This window comes from Neopsephotus bourkii, unplaced genomic scaffold (assembly GCF_033783945.1).
Source record: "Neopsephotus bourkii isolate Nb327-2 ecotype Australia unplaced genomic scaffold, CSIRO-AGI_Nbou_v1 NB_611, whole genome shotgun sequence".
Lineage (NCBI taxonomy): Eukaryota > Metazoa > Chordata > Aves > Psittaciformes > Psittacidae > Neopsephotus > Neopsephotus bourkii.
Window position 1 is genome coordinate 141,098 of NW_026901111.1, and position 24,765 is coordinate 165,862.

The window sequence follows — 24,765 nt, forward strand, 5'->3', positions numbered from 1 at the left end:
CACATGGAGCTCTTCCAGGTGGCATACACGGCCTTTCACTACACATTCATAACCACCTGCACACTAAACATGATGGATTTCCAAGCAGCAAGAGGTGGAAACGACAGCATCACCTCCTTTGCTTAGATGCGTGCTGCCCTGAGACAGCGATGTAGCCTATGTCTTCCAAGAGTCACCAACCAACACTCAGGAACAAATGACTTGTGAAAGGAGGAAAATACTGGACAGAACGCTCTCCCCCCTTTATTGATTGCCACAGCTTTAAGCTGGCAGGCAGGGATTCATTTTCTCTGTAATAAAAAGCAGGAGCGTACCTTTGCCACCCGTTTCACAACCAGAAGCGCATGCAGTCCTGGAGTGTCTCAGCTGGTTTGGTAGTTTGATAGATGTTCACTCTAAAACTGAAAGCTATCAACAGCTGACGTTTAAAACCAACCAACAACCAAATACACACACACACACAGACAGAAACAACATCAACACACCTTTAAAAATAACACTCCTCTTCAGGTTTTTTTTCCCTAGACCCCTGTGCTTACACCTGGATTTCCACAGGAAACTGCTATTCCTGGTGTAAAATTACTCCACTGAACCATCCTGTTCCTTATCTTCCAGCAAGGATGTGCTTGTATCTCCATTTGTCTCTTCATTTGTATCGCCATTGTCCTCTGATTGCCCGGATTTCTGATGAGCAAAGGTGTAAGTGTCCTGGTCCATGCCTGTCAGAGGTGGAGGGTCCTCGGTGTTAGAAGAGCGTTTAATGTCTTTTCTGAAGGAGAATGGAGGTGGAGAGGGTGGCAAGCTACCAACGGGTCCATCAAAAGGCCGGTACACATCAACTTCTGGACTGACTGAGCCATTGGATTCCTTCAGCAAGTGCCCATAGACCATAGCATCATCAATAACTGCATAGACATGAGATTCGTTGTTTTTCCTCCCTTTTGTGAATAAGCCTTGTTTCCCAGGCATCTGGGTATTCACGTTAGGATTGTAGACTCCCACCATGGGGTCCTGGCTTTTCTTCTTCCTGTTAACAGAGTTGAAAGTGTTAACAGGTCACCAGCAACACATGGCTGGTGAGTTTGAACTCAGTGAATAACAACAGCTTCTGTTTACTCATCCCAGCCACCCAAGTCTACGTGGATTGAAGGCTTTACTTGCAATCGTAGGAAGAATAACTCTTGAGCCTAGATGTGCTTTTTTAACAGAGGAGAAAATAACTTTACTGTTAATAATAACTATTATTGCATTTAATAACTTATGCTCTTTGGTTACCTAACTGCTGCTTTGCTGACCCTGACAGTTGTAAGATGAACTCCCAAGCACGGGGGTCCTAGCTGTGCCATGTAAAGAGTCTCCCAGTGTCCTTAGTCAGGATCTAGAGGCCATCAGATCCTCACAAAACAAGACTGAGCATTACTGAAGATGAGTAAGACAGTGAGTCCTCTAAGAAAGTTGAATTAACTTTACTTGGTTTCACGTTCTGAACTGTCTGAAAGGCTGAAGATTCTGAAGCCTGTATTTGTGAAGTCTTTTCTGTGTGGCAGAGACGTGTCCTTATAACTGGTCTTGCCATCATACTGCCCAAATTCATTCCAGCTCCATAGCTTCAGCACCCCATCACGCTGCCAGCACTAAGCATACATGTATCAGAAACCCCAAGCTATCGATGACTTCAGGCTCTGCTTCTGTGAGTAATGATATGCATGTTTGCTTTGCACAGCCTAGCTCTCTCCCCAAGGGCTCATCTCACACAAAAACGTTCCCACTTGATGTGCAGACTCCAGGAGAAGCTGCTGGAGGTTGTGTAGATAAAAGATAGCTCCTGGTTTATTACAGCTTGTTTGAAGCCTTGTCTAAAGTCACATGTACAGCAGCCACATTCATGACAACCTCATCTCACAGGAACTGCTTATGAAGGCTAACCAATGCCTTACAGTACAGCCAGAAGCCTGTGCTAAGGCCAAGAGAGGCAATGCACTGGGAGTTGAAGTGATGCGACTCCGGGATTGCTGCTCTACTCCAAGTCAGTCATTTTAGAGCAAAGCAGCATTCCTGGAGTTGCACTGCTTCCATTGCCGTTGTCCACATCATGCTTCAGACCCTTGTTCAAGGGATCTGTGCATGGGGAACACATGGCCACCAGCAACACCAGAATGCCTTCTTGAACACGCCAAGGTATGAACTTACTTCTTCTTAACGCAGCACACAGTCAGTCCAATAGCAGTGAGAACTCCAGCCCCGGCCACCACCGCGAGTATCACTCCTAAGTCTGCAAACAGACAAGGTACAAGGACACTGAGAAAGAGAGGGAAAACATCCAGCTTTCTCCTAAAAGCTGTCTGGGTTGGAAGCTCCTCAGGGGTTCAACTGGAAGCAGAGCAGGAATCCCCCAAGCCATTTCCAAGAGGTGGGAGGCTAAGCAATGACAAAACGGCTGCAAGCAGCAGAGCACAAGTAAAAACCCCAACCAACCCATCCCAGTACAGCTTGTGTGTTGCTGAACTTACCTTCATGCCTCTGGCTGAATAAGGCAAGAGAAGACAGTGCAGAGAGACAGAGATTCAACAGAGGAAAGAGTGACATTTCACCAAGCTCCCCTCAATGCCATCCCTTCCTCTGCAATACACAAGCTGTGTTGACCTGGGGTTTTCCAGGAGTCACCAAATTGAGCAGGAAAGTCCATGTGTGAGCAAAGAAAAAAGCTGTGTGTTTTACAAGTAGTATACACTAATAAGGAGGGAAAATAATATACATTCATTTCATCCTGTTTCAGTTCTAGCCTGTGTAGCCAATACTTCTACAGACAGCGGTCTCCCATAGGCAAAGAGAAAGTACAAATGTGAAGTGAATTGATACAAGCAAAGCCTACCCTAAAAATGCACCTAACCCCTTCTTTTTTATAAAGCTATTGATGCTTCAGGGACATGAAAGACATCAAGAACGCAGATTTTGCTGATAGCAGTCAGGATACTCTCCACTGTATGGTCAGATCTGTCCCAGCGCTGGTTTCTTCCTCATGTGAACGCTGAGATTAACTGAACTGCTATCATGAAGTAAAGACCACTTGCATGAGTAAGTCTGCATAAGCAGATCTCAAGTTATTAGCCAGGTCTGTGATGCTGGGTGAGAAGAATAACACTTGATCTTACAAGTTTTGGCTGTGATCTCTCATTAAAAACGCTAAATTAAAGAAAATCAAACCTAGTTTTACTCCCCCAAGCCCTGCAATACCTAAAAACTCCTAAAAACCAAGCTGAAAACCACCCCAAATCCCACAGAAAGAATCATAGAATCACAGAATGGTTTGGGTTGGAAAGGACCTTAAGACCATCAAGTTCCAACCCCCTGCCATGGGCAGGGACACCTCACACTAAACCATGGCACCCAAGGCTCTGTCCAGCCTGGCCTTGAACACTGCCAGGGATGGAGCATTCACAACCTCCTTGGGCAACCCATTCCAGTGCCTCACCACCCTAACAGGAAAGAATTTCCTCCTTATACCCAATCTAAACTTCCGCTGTTTCAGTTTTAACCCATTACCCTTTGTCCTATCACTACAGTCCCTAACAAAGAGTCCCTAAAGAAACATAAAACTCTTCCTTCCTCCCCAGCTTCTACAAGTACCCAGCTGTAACTCAGGTTTCCAAAGGACAGCGATGTCCAAAGGCAGGGCTCTACTGAACCCCACACCCATGGAGGACCAGCACCCTTTCCCTAAGGGAAAGCCAGGAAACAAGCAGGAAGCAAACCACCACAGCCCCCCGAGGACTCACCTATCTGCTTGTCAGCAGAAGTCACCTGGAACTGCAGGGTCAGCTGCGTCCTCTCCACAGGCTTACAGTTGGAGACGTTGACCCAGAAGTTGTGATGCATATTTCGGGGCTGGGGCAGCAGCTCGTCCTCCCGGCGCACGGTCTCCTCTGCCCCTGGTGTCTCTTCCTTTATGTTGACATAGGCACGGCCCGTCTCACACACAATACCCATGCGGTCCTTGGAGAACCCCAGGCGGGCAACTTGCTTGCTGGGCACAAGGATGTACCAGGATATGGAGACGTAAGGAGGGAGACCGTAAGGCCAGTTGGGAGTCTGCAAGTAAACTTTGGCTTTTGGATCTGGATTCACAGTGAAAGTGCACTCATCTGTAGTAAAGGAAAAGGATAAAGGAATGAAAACTTAGTTCTGGTGTCCTCAACATGAGGGACATGGAGCTGTTGGAGCAAATCAGGGGCTGGAGCACCTCCTGTATGGAGACAGGCTGAGAACACTCAGGCTGTTTGGCCTGGAGAAGAGAAGCTGCGTGGAGATCTCAGAGCAGCTTCCAGTGTCTGAAGGGGGCTACAAGGATGCTGGAGAGGGACTCTTCATCAGGGACTGTAGTGACAGGACAAGGGGTGATGGGTTCAAACTGAAACAGGGGAAGTTCAGGTTAGATCTAAGGCAGAAGCTCTTCCCTGTGAGAACTGGTAAATGCCCCATCCCCGGCAGTGTTCAAGGCCAGGTTGGACAGAGCCTTAGGCAACCTGGTTTAGCGTGAGGTGTCCCTGCCCATGGCAGAGGGTTGGAACTGGATGATCTTAAGGTCCTTTCCAACCCAAACCATTCTGGGATTCTATGCAGTTAATTGCACCTCAGTACCAGCAATACAACTCTCTTATTGTCCCCTCCCACATGAGTCATTAACACAATTAGCACAGCCATATCTGCAGAATTTCCTACAACCAACCATCCATCTGTAGTACAAAGTTCCTTCCTTCTTCCAGGAATAAACCACCTCACTGATTCAGATAAAGACTGATCCCAGCAATGGCTCCAGGACTGGACTCTATTTATCCATATGTGCTCTAGTAAGTGTATCGAGACATCCAACACTGTGCAACCAAGTAGTACAAAACACTACCTTACCTTTAATATGAGGCACGAAAGACATTTTCAGATCCTGATGGTTAGACTCGTTGAGGAATCCTTTACCAAACGTTTTTAAAGACACGGTGATATTATTCCTCATCTGAATCTTTTCAATGGATCCACCAGGACAGAATACACCAACATTGAGCTCGGTCTCCGGGGTGGCACTGACAATGCTGTAACTGTAGCTCGTGTTGCACCTCTGCTCTGGGACGTGTTGCTGAAGTTTCAAGGATGGAGATGTGATTTCTATGTTGATCAGATCGGGAGCCAAGAGCTTCCAGATGAACTTGTGCAGTCGAATGGGCAGCTGGGTGATAGCGTTGGGCACTGAAAGGGAATAGATCTTCCTCTGACACCACCGGAGATCGACACAGCCTGCAATCACAAAAACAAGCCCCAGGGGTTGTATGTTTCTTGCAGAGGAAATACCTAGGAAAAGCAAGTTTCCCTGTGTACACACACACAGAAAGCACTGTCAGTTTTGTGTTAGAAATACATATAAGCATCTACCTGAGGAAACATTACCCAAACACATATCATTGGTACTAAAAAGCTTTCCTTCAAAGTGTGCAGGACACCAAAGAAATCAACAGACACAGACATACTCAAAGTCCCTCACTCAAGATGCTACTTTTGCTGACTGGGACACTGCTGCAGTCAAACCAAAGCCCAGATATCCATTGGAAAACTCTTTCCCTAATGGTAGTTGAAAGCATTCAGGAAATCCTACATAAAGTGGACATGCAAGTGGCATGAGATGCATTCCTGATGGCTGCTCGGACCTGCATTTTCATGGGCAGATTTATGGCTCTCCTGCTCTGTTTTCATATTTTACAGTTTCCTAAGAAGACTCTTAGGTGCCTTCTGTCCTTTTCCATCTAGGAATGGCCACGCAGTTCCTATTTTTAAGGTTAGAATGATGTAGTGAACAAAAAATCGCCTCCAGATTCACTATATCCATCTCCCAGCTGGCCAATGCCTGGTTGCCAGCCACACTCTATTTAAAACCCAAGTGGTAGAGGTTTGGACAACCCCTAGGGAAAAGCATGCAAAAATACTTCTATAGGAAACCATATTAAGCCCCTTCCATCGTACTTATGCCTTTTTCAGCTGTGATCCTCAGCCGGGACAAGTCCTTGCACAGAAAGGAGATCTTGTAGATGGCACCAGACACTAAAGTCAATGCACGGTCACAGTTGCGGGGGTCCTTACAGATGAGGCATATGGGTTCAGACATGAGCGGAGTGCGGATGGGCCACCCTTCAAAGTGAATCGTCACAGTCGTGTTCCACTCCTTGCTCAGGTCGACCAAATGGGTGACATCTGCATAGGAACACATCCCAGAACTATTACTGGCAAGAAGCGTGGTGCCGAGCAGGATGCCCTCCAGCTCTTCTCCCCCCGTTAGACACGCGGCTGTTTCTGTATCAGCTAAGAAAACATTCTTCACTTCTTTCCATCAGTGTCATGCGAGCTCAGGCAGCATCCTATCACACTTCAAATTTAAAGGTTTGAGCTTTTCCACACACAAACCCCATTTTCCTACGACTTTCCAGCTACAACACAGGTAACACATACGCTATCCCCTTTTGAACCATAAAATGGTTTGGGTTGGAAGGGACCTTAAAGCTCATCCAGTTCCAACCCCCTGCCATGGGCAGGGACACCTCACACCAAACCAGGTTGCTCCAAGCCCCTGTGTCCAACCTGGCCTTGAACACTGCCAGGGATGGGGCCCTGTGCCAGTGCCTCAGCACCCTCACAGGGAAGAGCTTCTGCCTTAGATCTAACCTAAATCTACCCTCTTTTGAAGAGGTTAGGCAAGAGGTCAGACTGAGTCCTCCAAGTCACTGGCACCCACAAGCACAGAGCCTAGGACTTCAAACACAACGTTTCTGATTCTTCAATACATTTCATAGCATCTAAACACAGACATGGTTAGAACAAGAAGTTATTTCGACTGGAGAGAGCTGTATCTTTCCCCCTATTTAATGCCAAGCACCACAGACAGCTGTGTAATACTCAGATGTTTGGGAAGCTTTGAGAATATGCAGATACCAATGCATTTTTAATAAGAGCCATGTTTAACTTGCACATTGCAGATGGCTTATTTTAATCAAAGTTTCAATACCATCCTGAGGGCTGAATGTGAATCTTTGATGGAACTTATATGACTACCAAATCACAGATGAAATCCTACAAAATCCCTAGAGAAACCACTGTTGTCTCTTAAATACAAGGGCTCTATTACTTGTATTTCCAATTTGTCACTTCAATAAATGACAACCTGGTTTTTATTTTTTAGGTTATTATAATCTTCTCTGCTGGTCGTAAATGTATTAAAATTCATCTTTTGCTTCCCAAAAGTAGAAGGGAGATAAAGCTGATGAACTGAATACAATGTTTTCACTCTGCCTAGTTTCCAAGCTGCAGCACACAATAAATGTGAGTGAATATGATTTGGTTAACACCAATTTTAGGAGTATCTGCTGTTCATGGATGCAGCTTGATGTGGCAGAGACAGAACTGAGGGTTACAGTGGTGAGATGCTACAGACCCTTTCTGGATCTGTGACTTCAACATACAAGCCATTTAAACCTTATTCCCTTTATAATTCCCTAGAAAGCCTCGGAGTTGCTCCTGCTGCAGTGAGGCCAGAGTGTGGGCTTTCCTCTGCCTGCTCCTCTGCAGTGAGTGTACCTTCACTACTAACCTCCACCATGAGCTGAGGTCAGAGCTAAGAAGCCAGATGATAAATCACTAACTCCATAGCCTACTGCCACTAACTCCAGTACCTAGCCAGGCCTTTTATTTCAGGTATTAGTAAGTTCTCTGGTATTACAAGTACATTGTGTTGAGCCAGTCTGAATTTGGAGCAAGAAAACAGGAAAAAAGTAAAATTCTTCATGGAAGAACAAGCAGCAAAAACCTAAAGAACAGCCATATATGTAGGAGATGTTATTAGTGGGGTATCTTACAACTTCCATGTTCAGTGTGATTTCTTCACAGTGGATAACGTTCAGGCTTCTCTGGGAAAGGGAAGGGGAGGAAAAAGGGAAGGAAAGAGGGATGGAAAGGGATGGAAAGGGATGGAAAGGGATGGAAAGGGATGGAAAGGGATGGAAAGGGATGGAAAGGGATGGAAAGGGATGGAAAGGGATGGAAAGGGATGGAAAGGAAACACATACTGATGCCATTAGCAGCATGGAGACAATCTCACATTTCTCTTTTCATGCTATGGATCTTGCTACCTACCATAACAGCAGGTTTCCCCTTGCTAAGTATGACTGCTTATATCCAGAGCAGAAACCTGGGCTCATACTGTAAGTATGGTCTTTAAAATGTTGAATCTTACATCTAAAAATAAGTGTTGAAGCTTGAATTTGGTTTCTCTACTGGAGAACAGGCAGCACGTGTGAGTCTGGGTAACTCTTGTCAAGCAGTTATGGTCCTTGCCCAAATAGCCAGATCAGGCCCTTAGAGGGAACACAATCACAAGGAAAAGCTAGCCAGTGCTTAGCTCTGTCTCTACAACATGCAAGACCTGATACCCCAGGTGTTATAGGCATTCTTCAGTTACATCTTGCATGTGCTGGAAAAGGAATCTCCTTTGCAAGCTACAGTGTAAAATCTAAAGTGGAGCTTTGTACTCCATTGCAAATCTGAGCATCACTGTTTGCCTTGCTGTAACCGCAGCTGGTGGTACCCAGGGTGGTAAAACACCTCAGTATCGCTTGGCAACCCACTTCCTGGAACTCAAGGACAGCCCAAAATTCAAGGAGAATTACCCCAAAACCCAAATATTTCTCTTTCTTGTGGTGCTCAGCCCAGCTGTCTGCAGGCAAAAGCAATGGAAGAGGCAGGCCAGGTACTTACTCTCATCGACCTGTGGGTGCTGAACGACGACTTGGAAGAGCAAGCGGAGGATGCCTGGGTTCTGGGCATCCTGATCACAGCCCTGCAGGGACAGGTTGAAGCTGCCAGCGATATTGGCAGGCTGGCTGTCGCTCAGCTTGAACACCTCTGGGTTGCTGGGGGAGCCAGGGATGTAATACTCCACCCTCTCCTCTTTCCTTTCGCAGTTGGAGAGGCTGTAGTTGTGGAAAAACACGCTTGCTCTCATGTTAGAAGGAACCACGAACTGCCACGTCATGAGCTCATCTTCTGGAAAGCCCAGCGGGTAGTTTGGGGACATCAGGGTGATTGAAGACTCCTCCTTCAAAATGGATTCAATAATGCATAACCCTGAAACGGGGTAGGGGAAACCATACAAAACAAGTTCCAGTTAATGAAAACACACTGGCATATCTAGCAGCCCAGCAGCAGAGTATTTTGACAGTGAGATCATCCACTTGAGCTGCAGGTTAGGTTATTACAAAACCTTCAGACTAAAACATACACTGCAGTCAATGCTTCTGTCTTTAATTACAGGAAAGGGAAGGGATATAGTAATGCTCTGTTTTCAGTTTAGTGGGTTCACCTTTCCAGCACATGGACAGACAAGCCTGTATTCTTTGGAAAGATCCCAGTTCCTACTTCTGCTCCTGCCTTTGCAAGATCAAACATGAACCTGACAACCTCCTCACTGGCTTTTGGGAAACAAAAGGTGTGAGCTTTCATATCAGCACAGAGCTCACTGGCCAAAAACCTCTCAGATCTAACAAGAGCACGCCAGTGAAGAGCCTCAAATACGCATGATAAAACATGAATGTGAACCATGGAGGCTGCGTAAGACACTTTATGTTTGGATGACTCTTGGCAGTGTGAAGCTGGGTACACAGAGATTATGGTCCTGCTCTAAGACCATGCGATGATGTGCAACTGTGAGCAATGCCAGGAGTTACAAAAACTCATGTTCTAGAAGCTCGAACCTGGACCAGGTTCCTTCTATAACTGATGGCAAGAACTGCATAACTCAAGCATAGAGCAAGAACACCTCCCAGAGAGGGTTTGTCATGAGATCACAAAGTAACCCAGTGATCGATTGCTATATAATATTCTAGGTATCTTAAGAAGATTATTACACAATGTTTTCTGTTCTGTGCAGGTTGAAACAGATAGCTGTGTTTAAGCAGCTTCATGTGCCTTCCAGGCACTGCTTCCCCTTTTCCTACCTTCCTCTCCTGAAGAAAGGCATTGGTTTGAAGCTCAAGAAGTTATGTAGCTTCATTTAAATATAATCAAACCCAACTACACACTGCAACCAACAGATAACTCTGTTAGCTCATTCTAATTACGCTATCTAGTCTCACCTAGCTGCAAACACAAAACCAACAGAGCAGGTACAATTAAGTTTTAGGAAGTTTAAAGAGATCAGAAATGAGTAACATGTGCCAAAAGCAGTGATGTGACAGTTTTTATACCTATCAACTGATCAAGCTAAGATATTTTGACCCCAGAAGAGCACCAGCTACTGAACTAAAACCCATACAATGACAGCTTTTAGAAACAGATGAAGTGGAAGGGAGCTATAGATAACAGGACCAAAATGTTACCTGAGAAGAAAGGCTTAAAGAACAGCGAGGAACCATTCCTCTCTACTCACGTTTTATGGAAGCCCTGTTAGCTATGTTGAAGCCCGAGGTGTTGAGAGGTGAGTTCCATGGGAGGTGCAGAGCCATGATAACTCCTCCCAGCAGCTTGACGCGAGACACCGAGCCGTTCCTGCAGAAGGTGCCGATGTTGACCGTGGCTTGATCGATACAGCTGTTGATGTTGTAGCTGAGGGAATCCGGGCACCTCTCTCCTGGCTCAATCTGCTTCAGCCACGGGGTAAATTTCAGTTCAAGTCCAGCCTTTGTGCTCGCCTTCACGTCCCAGATGAAAGTCCTGTTAAGGCGAGGTAGCCCCGGTGGGTAAAGATGAACATCTCCAAAGGGACAGGGGCCTGACACACAGTCTAAATGCAGAGAGAGAACAGCCATGATACACTCTGGAGAGCATCCAAGTAAACAGGAGTTTTAGTTTCCCTTTCATTGCTATTTTTCTAAGTTTAGGTTGCTCTTCTCTTTGACATGCACTGAAAGACATTCCTCTACTCTGTGATCCTATGGTCACATGCTGTCTCTAAACAGGACTCCTAGAGTAGACAGGATAAACCTGCTTTACTCAGGCTGACTAATAGAAGGGATTCATTGTCTCCAGTATTACTGCCTTGTTTGCTGAAGAACTTAGAAGGTATTTCATGAACAGGGCAGAGCGCTGAATGGGCAAAAGGGAGAAACACAATGTCAGGAGAGCTGGAAACCATCGATCCAGAGAAACTATTTTATCCCATCGCTCCCTGAAAATTCCTGGCAAATCATTCATCTTTAAATCTTCCACTGCTTGCCATGAGCCATATCTTCATTTCTTTGCTGCCCTGATGAACAACCTGGGCCTCAGATTTTGCAGAGGTGATGAACGACAATGGCCACTGCAGGATTCTGGGGAGAACTCAGAAACCTTGCCTCTGAAAAATCCAGATTACTGGTATTTCAAGCTGGACACTAAAAATAAGCACACTTAAACCTACGTCTAGGCTCTAACTTAAAAGAAGAAATATCACAAGTGCATCTTTCAAATATATCATGAAATACTGTGAAGATTATTATTTGCATCAATCACACAAATAAAACTCCAAAACATGAAGAGAACCATCCCTGAACACCTCCCCAGAAGTAACAAAGATGCTACCAAAGACTGAATGCCCAATGAAGTTTGGGACCTCACTGAGAAGCAGCACGTGTTCATGCTATTAAAACGCACATTAACACACATACACCAGGGATAACATTCAGTGCAAAGGAAGCTTTAGTTACACCACTTTCAGCTTTTTGGTTTCTTGACTTCAATAACATTCATTAGATACAAGGAAACACGTGCATGTCTTCAATGCTTCTGCTGCCCTTATAGGCACAACCAAGCTGTTCAACAAATAACGTGGGTAACACATCGTCAGCAGTGCTCAGAGGCTTTTGACAAGAAGAAAAAGATTCTTTGATGGGTTTACAAACTGTGGGAAAAGGGAAGGCAGCAGGAACTGATGCAAGGATCATGGAACAGTTCCCGAAACAGCCAAGTAAACATTAACACTGCCAGCTGTAAGGGTGTTTATCAGCGTTCAGAGATTTCTTCTTTCCAAGCTTATAGGGGATACCTTAATACAGTAACAGGAAACCAAGGTATATGTGGTTTTACTGGAGGAACATTATCATTGGGGGGGTGGGGGTGGGGGGTGTGTGTGGAATGAAAACCCTGTATCTTACCAATTTTCTTCTCAATTTCCATGATGAAATACTTCTCTGGAGTACTACAAGTGAAGGTAAAAGTCGTGTTGTTCCCAGGCTTTATCTTGAGCTCAGACCTGGTGCCGTTTTTAACACGAATCCGACAGCTTGGTGGAACACTGGGTCTCAGTTTAATCGTAACTGTGACACTGTCCACCGTGCGAAGGGAGATTGTAAAGGAAGCTAGGAAGGGAAACCAAACAGAGGTGTTATGTTATAGCACATATGGGTATCACCAGCCTCTCCACACATCCCCACAGATGCCACAAGGAATACCTGCATCCATGTTCTCAGAAGTCTTTGGTGTTGGACTGACACAAAACGCCTCACCTCTTCCAGCCCAGCACACTTCATGGGCCCAGAGAAGTATACATGGAATTTGTGTAGGACCAGTTCTGCTCCACGTTACCTTCACCAGGGTTATTTGTTTCACGTTTATTAAGTAGTTCAGCTATTCCTCTCAAATTGCCCTTGTCTTGATTTTGGTTTTCCGTCTATTATGCCCATCACACAGCCTGCTTCATTTCAGAAGGCACCCATGAAGTCGTGACTCAGTAAAGGAAGTTTATCAGCAGCCAAACAACAACACAGCTTCAATTGCACATGACGGTACGGGTGAATCTCTGGATATACCTCAACAATTACAGTAGACCAGATGAGGTATTCCAGCAATACCAAAAGCACATCCCAACAGACATTTATACCTGTGGTCACAGCCCTTTCCCACCTTTTATAGTTCATTCCCTGAAGGTACAATATGCAATGCCCCTAGGAAGGTATCGTATGGACCATGTGTGCTTGGATACCTCCTCTCCATCCCTGACATGACCATTGCCTTTTTGGCATTAAATCCTCAGCAATCCTCACAGATTTCAGCCCAGCCCCAAGCACTACCAAATGCATGAGAAGCTCTCACAGGAAATACTGGAGCCACAGAATGAACTGTGTGTTGAATATCCTTTTATGGGTAGTGATTTATCAACAAATGGACCAATCCTGTCTGGCTTCTGAAAATACACATGTGATATAAGGCACCAAGGAGCACTGACTGCACATTCAGGATGACTAGAAAAGTTATCAGCATCAGTTTGATGCTTAGCAAAGATTAAGCCCAGCCTTGGCTGAAGCACGAGCACACCACAGACCCTCAACCATCCCACCATCCTTCCCAGTGTGCCAATGGGAACACTGCAGCTTCAGGTTTGCAAACACCATGCATCAAAAACCTCCCTGGTAGGGGGAGTACAAAAGAAGAGAGTGCTCAAAGAGTTACTCCATCATGCTTTGAGTTGAGTTTTGCTGGTCTTGAGCCTTATTCCAGCCTTTCTGGCTTTTCTATACAATCTTGGAGTTGAGAGACGTAGCAAGTCCTTGAAACTGCCTTAACTATTTGCCTCCAGGATCAACAGCTTTAAATGAAACCCCTCACTATGAGGCTTGTGAAATTTCTACACATACTTGCTAACAACAAGTTTACTACCCCTATAACACCATTAGGGAGAACCTGATCACCAAGCAACTTGCCTCCACCTTCTAAGTGACAGACAGTCCTCTGACCACAGAGCCTGACACTGAATTCTCTTGCCTCTTCCAATGCTGGCACTATTCAGCATCTGTGTTTCTGCCTTAGGAATGTTTGAGCAGAGGTTTCCAGTATGGGGTTCCCTGAGGGAAAATAAACAACAGAAAAAGACAACCATACAGGCTAGGAACTGCCTTGTGCAATGGCCTTCTGAGCACACAGGGGATAACTGCAGGGGCAACATCTGCAGGGTGGGGAAAAGAAGAGAGGAAAGCAAAGGCAACAACCAGGGCTGCTGCTTCTCCTCCTCCTCCTCCTCCTCCTTTGGGAGGAAGTGTTCTGAACAGCAAGTGAAACAACTGCTCCCAGCCTAGCCCAGAGTTTGGTTTTCCACACTGCTGGGCATTTTGGGGGTTCTTTGGGGCTTTTTATTTATCCTACTTAGTGCACAAAACACCCTTTGATCACAATGGTCCTAATTTTTCTGATGCTTGTGTCACCCAGACATGAAATGCTCTGAAGCCTAATACCAATATTTAATAACTAGACACAAAAGAGACTTCTTTCTTGCATAAAGTAATTGTTACAGGCGTCTAGAGTTTGTAAGTCCCACTGAAAAGTCTGCTCCTTGCTTTCTGGTCAAGCAGTTATCACTGTCCCTTGCCCCATCCCTGCGATAGCACAACCATAGGGCCACACTGGCAGGACAGAGCAACACAAGTAACAGCCACCATTTCTGAACCCAATCCCAGACTGGTTTGGGTTGGAAGGGACCTTAAAGCTCACCCAGTTCCAACCTCCTACCATGGGCAGGGACACCTCACACCAGACCAGGTTGCTCCAAGCCCCTGTGTCCAACCCGGCCCTGAACACTGCCAGGGATGGGGCAGCCAAAACTGCTCGCGTATGGCCCCAAGACCATTTTTAGTCACCAGGATTAAGTTTAAGCATAACCTTAAGCACATGACTAGCTTTAGACCAAAACAAATACACACCCTGAGCTGAAGCAGAGATTTTCCATGGTTTGAATGGCATATTGAAATAAGCAAAGCCTCCCTACAGGGGTCAAAACAAGGCATCATCTTCCCCAGCCCCTGAAAGACCTGACTTCTGTTGCCTGGGTTTTTTGCTGCCCCCTCGTCCTCTCAACTTCATAAGCAGGTAGTCATTTGCTTGATCTCCCTGCAAGAATATCAAATCCTTGTCAGCTCAGTATTAATGATGACTACTGACCTCATGCCTCAGCCTTCCAAAACGGGACCTGCCCTCTCTTCATCAGGGACTTTAGTGACAGGACAAGGGGTGATGGGTTCAAACTGAAACAGGGGAAGTTCAGGTTGAATCTAAGGCAGAAGTTCTTCCCTGTGAGGGTGCTGAGGCGCTGGCACAGGGTGCCCAGAGAAGCTGTGGCTGCCCTATCCCTGGCAGTGTTCAAGGCCAGGTTGGATGGGCCTTGGAGCAACCTGGTCTGGTGTGAGGTGTCCCTGCCCATGGCAGGGGTTGGAGCTGGATGATCTTAAGGTCGTTTCCAACCCAAACCAATCTGGGATTCTAAAATCACAGAATTACTTTAATGATCAATGTACCAACATCCCAGTAGGCAATAAAGATGCACACACAAACCAAATTCAGTTCAGCAAAGCCGTCTGTTAGAAGACCTCACCAGGACAGACACCAAGCTAAATCACTGCATAAAGAAACAGCTTGCTAAGATGAAACTCATAGACAGTAATTCTGGCCAAGAAATAAAGAGCACAGTGCTGTAATGTCAACAGCAGGCAGCTGCTAGGGATGTGCTAAGCTACATTTGACTACCAAATCCCATAGTCATGGGAAAAATAGAAAAGAAGAATGCAGAAAGTATATCCAGTGATCCCAAAGTCACTAAAACTAAATGGCTAAATAGGCTAAACCCCACAACCTATAGACACAGAGTGAACTTTAAAAGCACCTCTATTGCAGAGCTTTCATAAGCATGAGCGAGTTTTTGTGACTCACACTAATGTGCTTTTGTCTGTGATTCCCACAGCATGCCTTTTTATTAGGATTACCAGTAACTGCACATGTTTCTTGTATAGGAGGAATTTCCATGCCTCATCCATGCTGCACAGGGATGACACACAGGATATCCAAACCAACAAGAGGAAGAATTGCCAACCCAGATCTAGGCTCCGTCTACACAATGGAATTGCTGGACTAGAAGATGTCAGAGGTGAAGCCCCAAGCCCTGAGCTGGTTCACAGGCTAACGCAGGCATCTCATCTCACCCTATTTCTCTTCCTCTAAGCAATTAGAGCTTTGCAGCCTCTCATGGCTGTTTCAACTCCCCTCATCTCGGGCTGCATCTTCTCTGCCGCAATTGGATTTCACTACCGCTCATTCTCATTTCAGACTGCCTTCACGACAGCTGTCTCACCACAGCATGCCTTTATCACTAGAGTAACACTCCTCTCTCTGCAAACACATGTTGGCTAGCCTTTTCTCAACTGTATGATGCTTTTCTCTATAACTTACATCAATTTTATGGCTCAGAGCTCTCCAACTTGACTTACAAACCAACCACATAGCATAAACCAAGTGGGATTACCCCAGAGAGTTTAGCCTAAACTTATCTACTGTGGTTGCACCTGACACTAATCTCCTAATATTTTTCAGTATGTATATATAAATGTCAAAAAGACATTTTCTCCTGTACAGGGGTGCAATGTAGAAGAGTAGTAGAGCCAGCGGCACTCACACAGCGTGTGCATACATACATCCAAGGGAAGGACTTGGCAGGACAGCAATTTTCATGCCTATGTACAGTGCCTAAACAGAGCAGGAGTTTGAATGGAGTCCAACTAGTTTTAGCTAGAGGGCTGTATTTTATTGCAGCAGTTTATCCATAAGGATCTATGGATTGTTTCATGTGACGCCACTGGACAGCCCGAGGAATCAAAGCCCACAAGAGCCACCAACAGGACCGTCCCAGATGTGACTTTCTCCCAAAATGACTGGTGTTTTGCTCGTTCCAGTTCAGTCGTAGGCTTGCTCCACTCGAGCCATTTTGAATGCAAACCAGTTGGATGAGGCTGACTCAGGCACCATTCACAAGCCGGCGGCAGCCAGAGGAGGCAGGTTAGATACAGAGGACGAGTAGTGGCAACACTCACTCCGGATATGAAGTACCTGGATCCAAACCCCTGCTCTGCCCGAGGGGGATCTGAACCCACACAACCAACACACCTCTCCAGAGAACAGGCTTGGCCACCACAGTGCTTCATGCCATCACCTTGATACAGGGGTAGCACCGCGGTGCTGTTTGCTCTGCAGCTTGATAGGCTCTCCTGGAAAGCTCAGCACCTCTTCTGCACCTTTTGCAGGGATGCTGGCCTGCACGCATGCTTGTAGCTTGCTGAGGTTGCTCCACCACATATCATCTACCCCAAGGGTCATGGCAAGGTGGTCGGAAGCAAGGGGTACAACCTAGCTAGAGGGGTGATGGTTTTAAACTAAAAGAGGGAGATTCAAACTGGATGTGAGGAAGAAATTCTGTACAATGAGGGTGGTAAAACACTGGCACAGGTTGCCCAGAGAGGCAGTGGATGAACCATCGCTGGAGACATCCCAGGCCAGGCTGGATGTGGTTCTGGGTGACCTGATCTGGTTGAAGATGTCCCTGCTCATTGCAGGCGGTTGGACTGGATGAGCTTTGAAGGTCCCTTCCAACCCAAACTGTTCTATGGTTCTATAACAACACAGTAACCAAGCCATAAGTTAAATGATTTCCACTTCAAGCCACACCAACTTCCCTCTCTAATTTAATGGATAGCCTAGGTACAGGAGATGTCAGCATTAGGACACATTCAGGGCAATTAATCCAAAACACCCTTTGCCTAGGGAGGAGACCTCAAGGCAGCCTCCTGCGTGATGCGAATCACGGGCTCCAGCTCCTACATCCCAGTGTCTCAGCCCCAGTGTCTCAGCTGAGAGACCTGCACCTTATCAACCATTTCCCCACCACCTCCAACACAATTCCCTGCACAGCTCACTCAAATTTGCCAACAGGTCAAAGAATACTTAAATGAGTAAACACAAACACCTCCCTGCTCTGCTGCCTCAAACTCTTTGTACCTGCCTTACTGCATTTGTATTTGCCACTTTGAGTCCAACTCCAGTTTCACTGCAGCACCTGACTGCCCAAGCATCATCCCCTCCACCAGTTCCACTCGCAAGGCTCATCCAGGTAATTGCCTTCACATTCTTCAAGCCCTTAGTAAAGTTAGGCAGGGACCTATACACCGTTCATGCTACCCACTTACTAAACAATGCTGTGAGCAGCAGAGATCCCAAGCACAACCACAAACTACAGCCAGCCCTGCTTGCTGCAAGCTGCTGAAATCCTGTTGGACCCCACAAAGCAAACATGTTTTCCATTTACATTAACATGTAAACTAACTACTCTCTACATTGCTCAATGATGTCCTTATGCTTGGACTTGGTCTTCTAGTACCACGCTTGCTCGGGATGTGAGGGCTGTATTTTGCAAAAGGACTGTTTCAGGGAATCACCTAGAAAATTAAAGCTTCAAAGCTTGTAAACACTTAGAGATGCTGCAAATGACATGATATGGCAATAATATGCCAGCGTTATCACCCACATCTCAGGACAGGGCACCTGGGGGAGAGCATCAATTCCTCAGCCACCACATCTTCACTGATGGGATAGGGGATGGGATTGTGAAGCAGGCGAGATGTCACACATCCCATCCTCCTCCTCATCAGGGCGGAAGGGGGGACGCTGCTGCGGTAGTGATGTTACAAGCACAGTTCACCAGAGGTGGTGTGTCAGTACTCGGGGCCAACAAGGATGCTCACTCAAAAGCTGTTCATTCATGAATTTGCAATGCCTGAAATGATAAAAATACCTTCAGATTTCAAAAAACTTTAGAAAAAATGAGCACTTTGGAGCCTTATTGCAAGCTTAGCTGAAATTGCAGAAAGGAGGATGTTGCCTCTGAGCTGCCTTTTCTTAATGTTTTCTTCTGTTGCTTCTGTGGCAGCGAGATGCAGAGCTCAGCGAATGCTGTCTGCAGGCTCTGTTTGCTTGCCCAGTTTATCCCTACCTTGATGTGAACCAGTGAGAAGCCAGCATCTTAGAGCATGTCTGAGCAGCTCTTCGGTCTTGGCTCTGGCTAATCAAAGTGGAAAAGCGCATTTCACAATCAGGGGTCCCTCCCATGCTAAACATCCTGCCCACAGCTCTTTATCTCTCACTCATGAGGAACTTCAGATCGTCTCTCACTTCTGAGGAGCTCCACATCATCCCTTTCCAGCCCTCAGTCTGCTGCCCCCATACACTAATCTCTCTGCACAGCTCCAAGCAGGCTCTCCCATGGCATGCTTGAGAGTGGATGGTTGTTAAAGGGTGTCCAGCAGAACAGGCAAAGGTAAGACCTTTCCCCTATTACAGGAGATACCAAAATCTGTTTTCAGACAGCACTGGCAGCCCAAGCACTCAGAAGCAAGACTGGACTGTGCCCACACATGTAAAATTCACATCTAGGCATTAAGGCACAATTCTTAAGGTGGTTCTGCCTGAAGGTCTTCCAGGAGGTCACATCAATGATGTCTGCGCTGGGCAGGTTCAGCTACAGGCAGCATAACCTCACCTCTGTCACCAGCTAATACAAACCCATCAGATTTAACTCTGGCAAAACAGCCAGCAGTCAACAGTTTACTATGCACAGCACAACCCTCATCCTTTCCTTCACAAGCCGATGTTGAGCAAAAGGAATCTGTTATATGACTGTGTTATATATGTATATACATATATATGTTATATATGTAGTTATATCACCACAGATTACAGAAGTTTTCAAGTTCAGGGATGGCGACCAGGCTCCATCACCCGAATCCTACTAAGAGAGTACCAAAAGTCACCAAGTGCCCTATGGGAACTAGTTAATGGTTTGGCTCCAACTAATCAACCCCTGCTGCAGTGGGTTGTCTGCTCTAGAGCTGAGGTTTGACACGGATACCTGAGCAGCATCAGTGAGACAGATGATGTCCCAGGAACTGCTGGAAGTGCTTTGTTAAAGTAACATCTTCAGTTGGGCAAAGGTTTATAAATGATTATAAGGTCTATAAAGGTTTATAAATGATAAAAATGAGTACAAATGTGGCCTTCACGTTACCTCTCCATCCTTTAGACTTATTAAAGGCAGAGCAACAAAAGAAAAACATGCACAAATCTCACCTGTTCCAAACAAACACCTCAAACCTGGCATTGAGGGGAAAAAAATGTGTATTTTATGGTGGAAAATGTAAGGTAGCAGCACTTTATATGGTATGGAATGTAAGGAACTGAGACAAATACATGGAATTGAGACACATGGTTAAGTAATTTACTATAAACACAGTATTTTCTAGAGAGTAAAAACTGGGCACTCCAGACTGATAATGGCATAAGGCAAGCAAAAATAAAAGCACAACCAAGTACTCATGCACATTACTTGTGGTCTTAAAAGGAGAGGTCTCCATCGAGAGAGCAAACGGCGATCCAGAATGAAAAACATCCATCTTCCACTGACTGTGAGAGGAGCACAAACAGGCCCATTATTCATCTTCTGTCAGAAGAGCAGAAAGACCCTGCTAACAGCTACGGGTTTTCTTAGTTTATTAAAAGAAGCAGCTTTACATGTGGAGAGTGACCCAAATCAGGTTAACTGGAGGGTAAAGCAAGAAGGAACGCAGCATTATGTGCAGATTCATTTATTATAACAATGACATTTTAAAGACAAACCCCCAAAATGCATATGAAGATTTTACCACATAAGGATAGTTTAAATCTGAAGTATTTATGTTTTGCAGACATTGTAAAAGTCTGACTAACTTAATTATCAGTGCTTCAACAAAACATGATTTAGCTGGAAAACACATTGGCAGAGGTCAGATATGCAATACTTTATCCACACATCCATGCACAGCTATCACACCAAAGACTTCTTTCTGTAGTTTTCCACCTATAAATTAACCAGTGTTTCATTTGATAACTTATGCACACAGTTGCATCTGAAGTAAACCCTCTGAAGACAATGTGACCAGCCGTGCTTGACCTACACATCCCTACAGGACAAAGACCACCACCATAATACTGTACCTGCTGCAAAAGGGTGAAGAGAGAAGGTAAGAGAAGAAATGACTTCATTAAGATGACAAGAGACAGCTTTAAAGATAGGATCATCAGGATTTGTACCTGTTTCACCAGATCATCACCAGAGAGGGGACATCAATGCCTCATACCCCCCTTGTGCGTGGTTCTGCACTACCCAAATGGCAGCAACAGCAGAGCCAGCACCAACGTCAGCACCGAGGCAAAGGGAACTCCTTAAAAATTACTATCTTGGGTTTTCAGGACAAACCTTTGTTCAGGGAAATGTTCCAACCACAGTTTGGTTGTGCAATAATGAAAGCAACTCCCACTGGGATGAAACACACACCAGGTACATGAGATCTGCCAGCAGATGCTCCCCGGTCCCACTAACACCATCACAACCTTCAGCCTACCAACCCGTGTCACTAAAGCAGCTGAGATTGAGCCACCTCTTTTCTAGGGAGCTACAGGTATACAAAGAGGAGGAAGGCACCAAGTTTGATAGGATGACAGAGGATCCTGGCACACAGGAGTAGTGGAGCTTGTGCAGGAGATGGACAAGTGAGCAGAAGCATGCATCTAGAAAGGAAGGGACAGAAGGAGATCATCAGAGGGAGCACCACCAGTGACAGCAAACCACTGGGTCCACCAGTGGTGCTTTGTGCAACTCGACTGTTACTAACTTTGCTTTACAAACCACTTCATGGCTCACCCCAGGGTAAGGTCAGTGGCTGGGGAGCTCCCTAGTTCCTCTAGATGAAGCTGAGAAAGCCCCAGACCACAGACATCACATCTGTTGGGAAGATTTGCACAATAAGGATAGTCCAACGTAAGTTCTTTGTCCTACTCATCATCTTCCTTCCATTTCCTGCACCTTCCCATCAAGAGCTATTACAACCACACACACAGGAGTCTTGCTCAGCTCTCAAAGGACACAACCTGCACCCACCACCACCACGCAGCTGGTACCCTGCTCACCACTGTGCCAAACAAGCCAATGGTGCGGGCTCAATCTCGCATAAAGCAGGTATAAACTTTTATTTTTAACACCAACGTGAATGTATAATTTGTTCAGATGTTTTAAGCAAGAGAGAAGGGAAAAAGACATAGGAGCAGATGATAACAACAAGCAAAAATCAAAGGTGTGGGCTCATAAGTAACAAGTTCCCAAGGAACAAGGGACAGGACAAGAGGAAACGGCCTCAAGCTGCACCAGGGCAGGTTTAGATGGAGCTGAGGAACAATTCCTTCCCCAGAGGGTGCTCAGGCATTGGAACAGGCTGCCCAGGGCAGGGCTGCAGTCACCGTCCCTGCAAGTGTTCACACAGCGTGGAGACGAGGCCTCAGTGCCATGGGTTAGTGGTGGCCTTGGAGTGCTGGGGGATGTTCGAACCTGATGACTTTAAAGGTCTGTTCCAACCTCCCTGATTCTATGTATGATAAATGATGCAGCTGAAGGTTTTTTCACACCACAGGCCCTTTGGAAAGTGTAGCTCCTCTCCTTCTAGCACCGACCCATCCAGTTGCTGGAAGCAACACACAACTAACTACAGTATAATAGTCTTTCTTCCTCCTTTGAAGTGGCTTAGAGAGGCAAATAGCTGCTGTTCACTTGCCTCACAGGCAATACATTAAAAGCAAATAAGACTACACTGCCTTAAACCTCACTGTCTAATTTTACAGTCAATGTTTAGGCTGTATTATCTACAACAACAACCGTAAGCCACGCTTCAGCATAACCAGTGCAGATAAAGGTAACAGCAGTGCTAAAAAGGCACAAGTTTCACATCAGACTCTTCAGGTTATTCATAATCACTGCTAATAACTTGGTAGTTATTTTGGATACAAGGACTCATACTTCAAGAGAGTTTAACAGGGCTAATAGCTACAGAGCCTTGGGTGCCATGGTTTAGTGTGAGGTGTCCCTGCCCATGGCAAGGGGTTGGAACTGGGTGATCTTAAGGTCCTTTCCAACCCAAACCATTCTGGGATTCTATGATTATAAACCAAACTGTTTGGATTTGAGGATGAGCTGAGGTTTATTTGCTTGGAAACCAAGGCAAACCCCACGCACCACCTCTGTGCTCAGAACTGGAATTCTTTTGGGGTCGCAGACAGGATTTAAGGAAATTATTCATGGGTTACATACACGGGATTGCATCAAGCATCCCGGAACTTCAAGAGACACAGGGCTGGCAGTGAGCAGCAGCCTCCCACTGAACTACATGACTGTGTGTCCCTGCACGTACAAAGCATCCACTGCTCTATGTAAATACAATACAAAGAATCGCATTCTATTTGCTGAACAGCTTATGTGACTGCACGGTCTGACACAGAGCACGCTCCTGCAAGCTCCCGTTCCTTACTGAGTATTAAAGCACCCAGGGAAAAGGAGTTTGCAAAGTTTACTTCCATGATTACTCCTTCACCAAGAGAGGATGCAGACACCAAACCACGCGCCCTGTTAGGAGCTATCTCACGGAGAAAGATGCTGGAATGCCCACAGAAGTGCTAACACCGGGTGTCCCTATGCCGACGCTGTTTGGGCCCCCAGCCCGACTCTTCCCAGGACCGGGACCGTCAACTTCCACCGCGGGCAGGGCACCGACTGCCCGGGCCCCCCCCTACCCAGCCGCCGGCACCGCAAAGCACGACCCGCTCCCACCGGGGGCTACGTGCGAGCATCACCGAGCCGATCCCCCCTTCCGCTCCCTTACCCCCCCCCCAAGCCCGGGCAGCCCCGGCCGCCCCATCCCTACCTTCCCGCTGGAGGAGCTGCGCCGAGGCGGCCAGGAGGGCGGCCAGGAGCGCGGCCAGCGCCCGGCCCGCAGCCATCTCCCCGCATGAGCCCGGCGCCGAAGCGGGCGCGGGTCCCTCAGGCGCGGCCGCCGCTTCCTGCTCCACCTCGCACCTGGAGCCGAGCGGGGCGGGACGGGCAGGTGAAGCCCCGCCTCTTCCTCCCGGGCGGGGGCGCTCGGCTCCTCCCATCCCGTCCCGTCCCGTCCCGTCCTCGGCCGCGCTGCCTCCGCCCCGGCGGGCTGCGGGCAGCAGGCAATGGGGGAGCCGCTGTTGCTGCTGCGGGGCGTTATTTCCGCTTTCCACCTCACTCGAACGTTTTCCCCTGCCCGTTTCCACTGCTGTGAGCTCCCACCAAAAGGGGGTTGAAGTCTTGGGTAGCGAGGTGCCCTCGCACCCCTGCTGGGTGCCCGCTCTGTTACCGATGTTGGGTAAGGCGCACCCTGCCTGCAGAAGCATCTCTGGGCTGATGTGCAGTCTCATCTACCCATGCAGAGGTGGGGGGGAGACCTGATTGTGGCCTTTCAGTACTTGAAAGGGCTTATAACAGAGATGGAGACAGGCTTTTTAGTACATCCTATAGCAGCAGGACAAGAAGTAATGGTTTAAACTAAATGAGAGGAGATTCAGACATAAGGAAAAAGCTTTAACAATTGGGGTGCTGAGGCACTGGTACAGGGTGCCCAGAGAAGCTGTGGCTGCCCCATCCCTGGCAGTGTTCAAGGCCAGGTTGGACACAGGGGCTTGGAGCAACCTGGTCTAGTGTGAGGTGTCCCTGCCCATGGCAGGGGTTGGAACTGGATGATGTTAAGGTCCTTTCCAACCCAAACCAGTCTGGGGTTCTCTGGAGGTGCCACGTTTCACACAGAAGTCGGCTCCTCCCAGCATTTTGTACCCTGCTTCTTGAATGTTTGGGAGCTTTGCAATGAAAACCTGAGCAGGAACCGTTGTGTCGTGGTCAGGAGTCGACGTTTGCCAGGTCAGTAAATGCCTTGCTAACATCAGGCAGCTCATTTCTAGTAATTCCATGCAGTTGCTTTGGAGCATCTGTTTCTTTGGCAGTATCGTTATAAACCCCAGTGCTGTTGCACCAGCCCACAACAGCACCCGGCTGCTACAGAAATGTGCACAGGA

General features: G+C 46.8%; 1 protein-coding gene across 1 annotated transcript; it reads right to left on the bottom strand.

Moving 5' to 3' along the window:
* Positions 1-201: 201 nt before the first annotated feature.
* On the bottom strand, positions 202-23,746 carry CDCP1 (CUB domain containing protein 1). The gene is made up of 9 exons (XM_061351853.1): positions 23,595-23,746; positions 12,159-12,362; positions 10,457-10,810; positions 8,788-9,156; positions 6,007-6,234; positions 4,906-5,286; positions 3,777-4,142; positions 2,191-2,272; positions 202-1,027 (listed from the first exon to the last, which is right to left on the bottom strand). The coding sequence occupies exons 1-9, from the start codon at positions 23,668-23,670 to the stop codon at positions 580-582; spliced, it is 2,508 nt and encodes an 835-aa protein (XP_061207837.1). The 5' UTR covers positions 23,671-23,746; the 3' UTR covers positions 202-579.
* Positions 23,747-24,765: the final 1,019 nt, after the last annotated feature.

What these genes read in the sequence shown, in the direction of transcription:
- CDCP1 (XM_061351853.1), bottom strand. Translation starts at nt 23,670, where the DNA reads ATGGCTGCGGGCCGGGCGCTGGCCGCGCTCCTGGCCGCCCTCCTGGCC. An exon ending in GCAGCTCCTCCAGCGGGAAG is followed by an intron (nt 12,363 to 23,594) that starts GTAGGGATGGGG and finishes TTCCCTTCCTAG; the next exon opens with CTTCCTTTACAATCTCCCTT. An exon ending in GTGTGCTGCGTTAAGAAGAA is followed by an intron (nt 1,028 to 2,190) that starts GTAAGTTCATAC and finishes CTCTGTTAACAG; the next exon opens with GAAGAAGAAAAGCCAGGACC.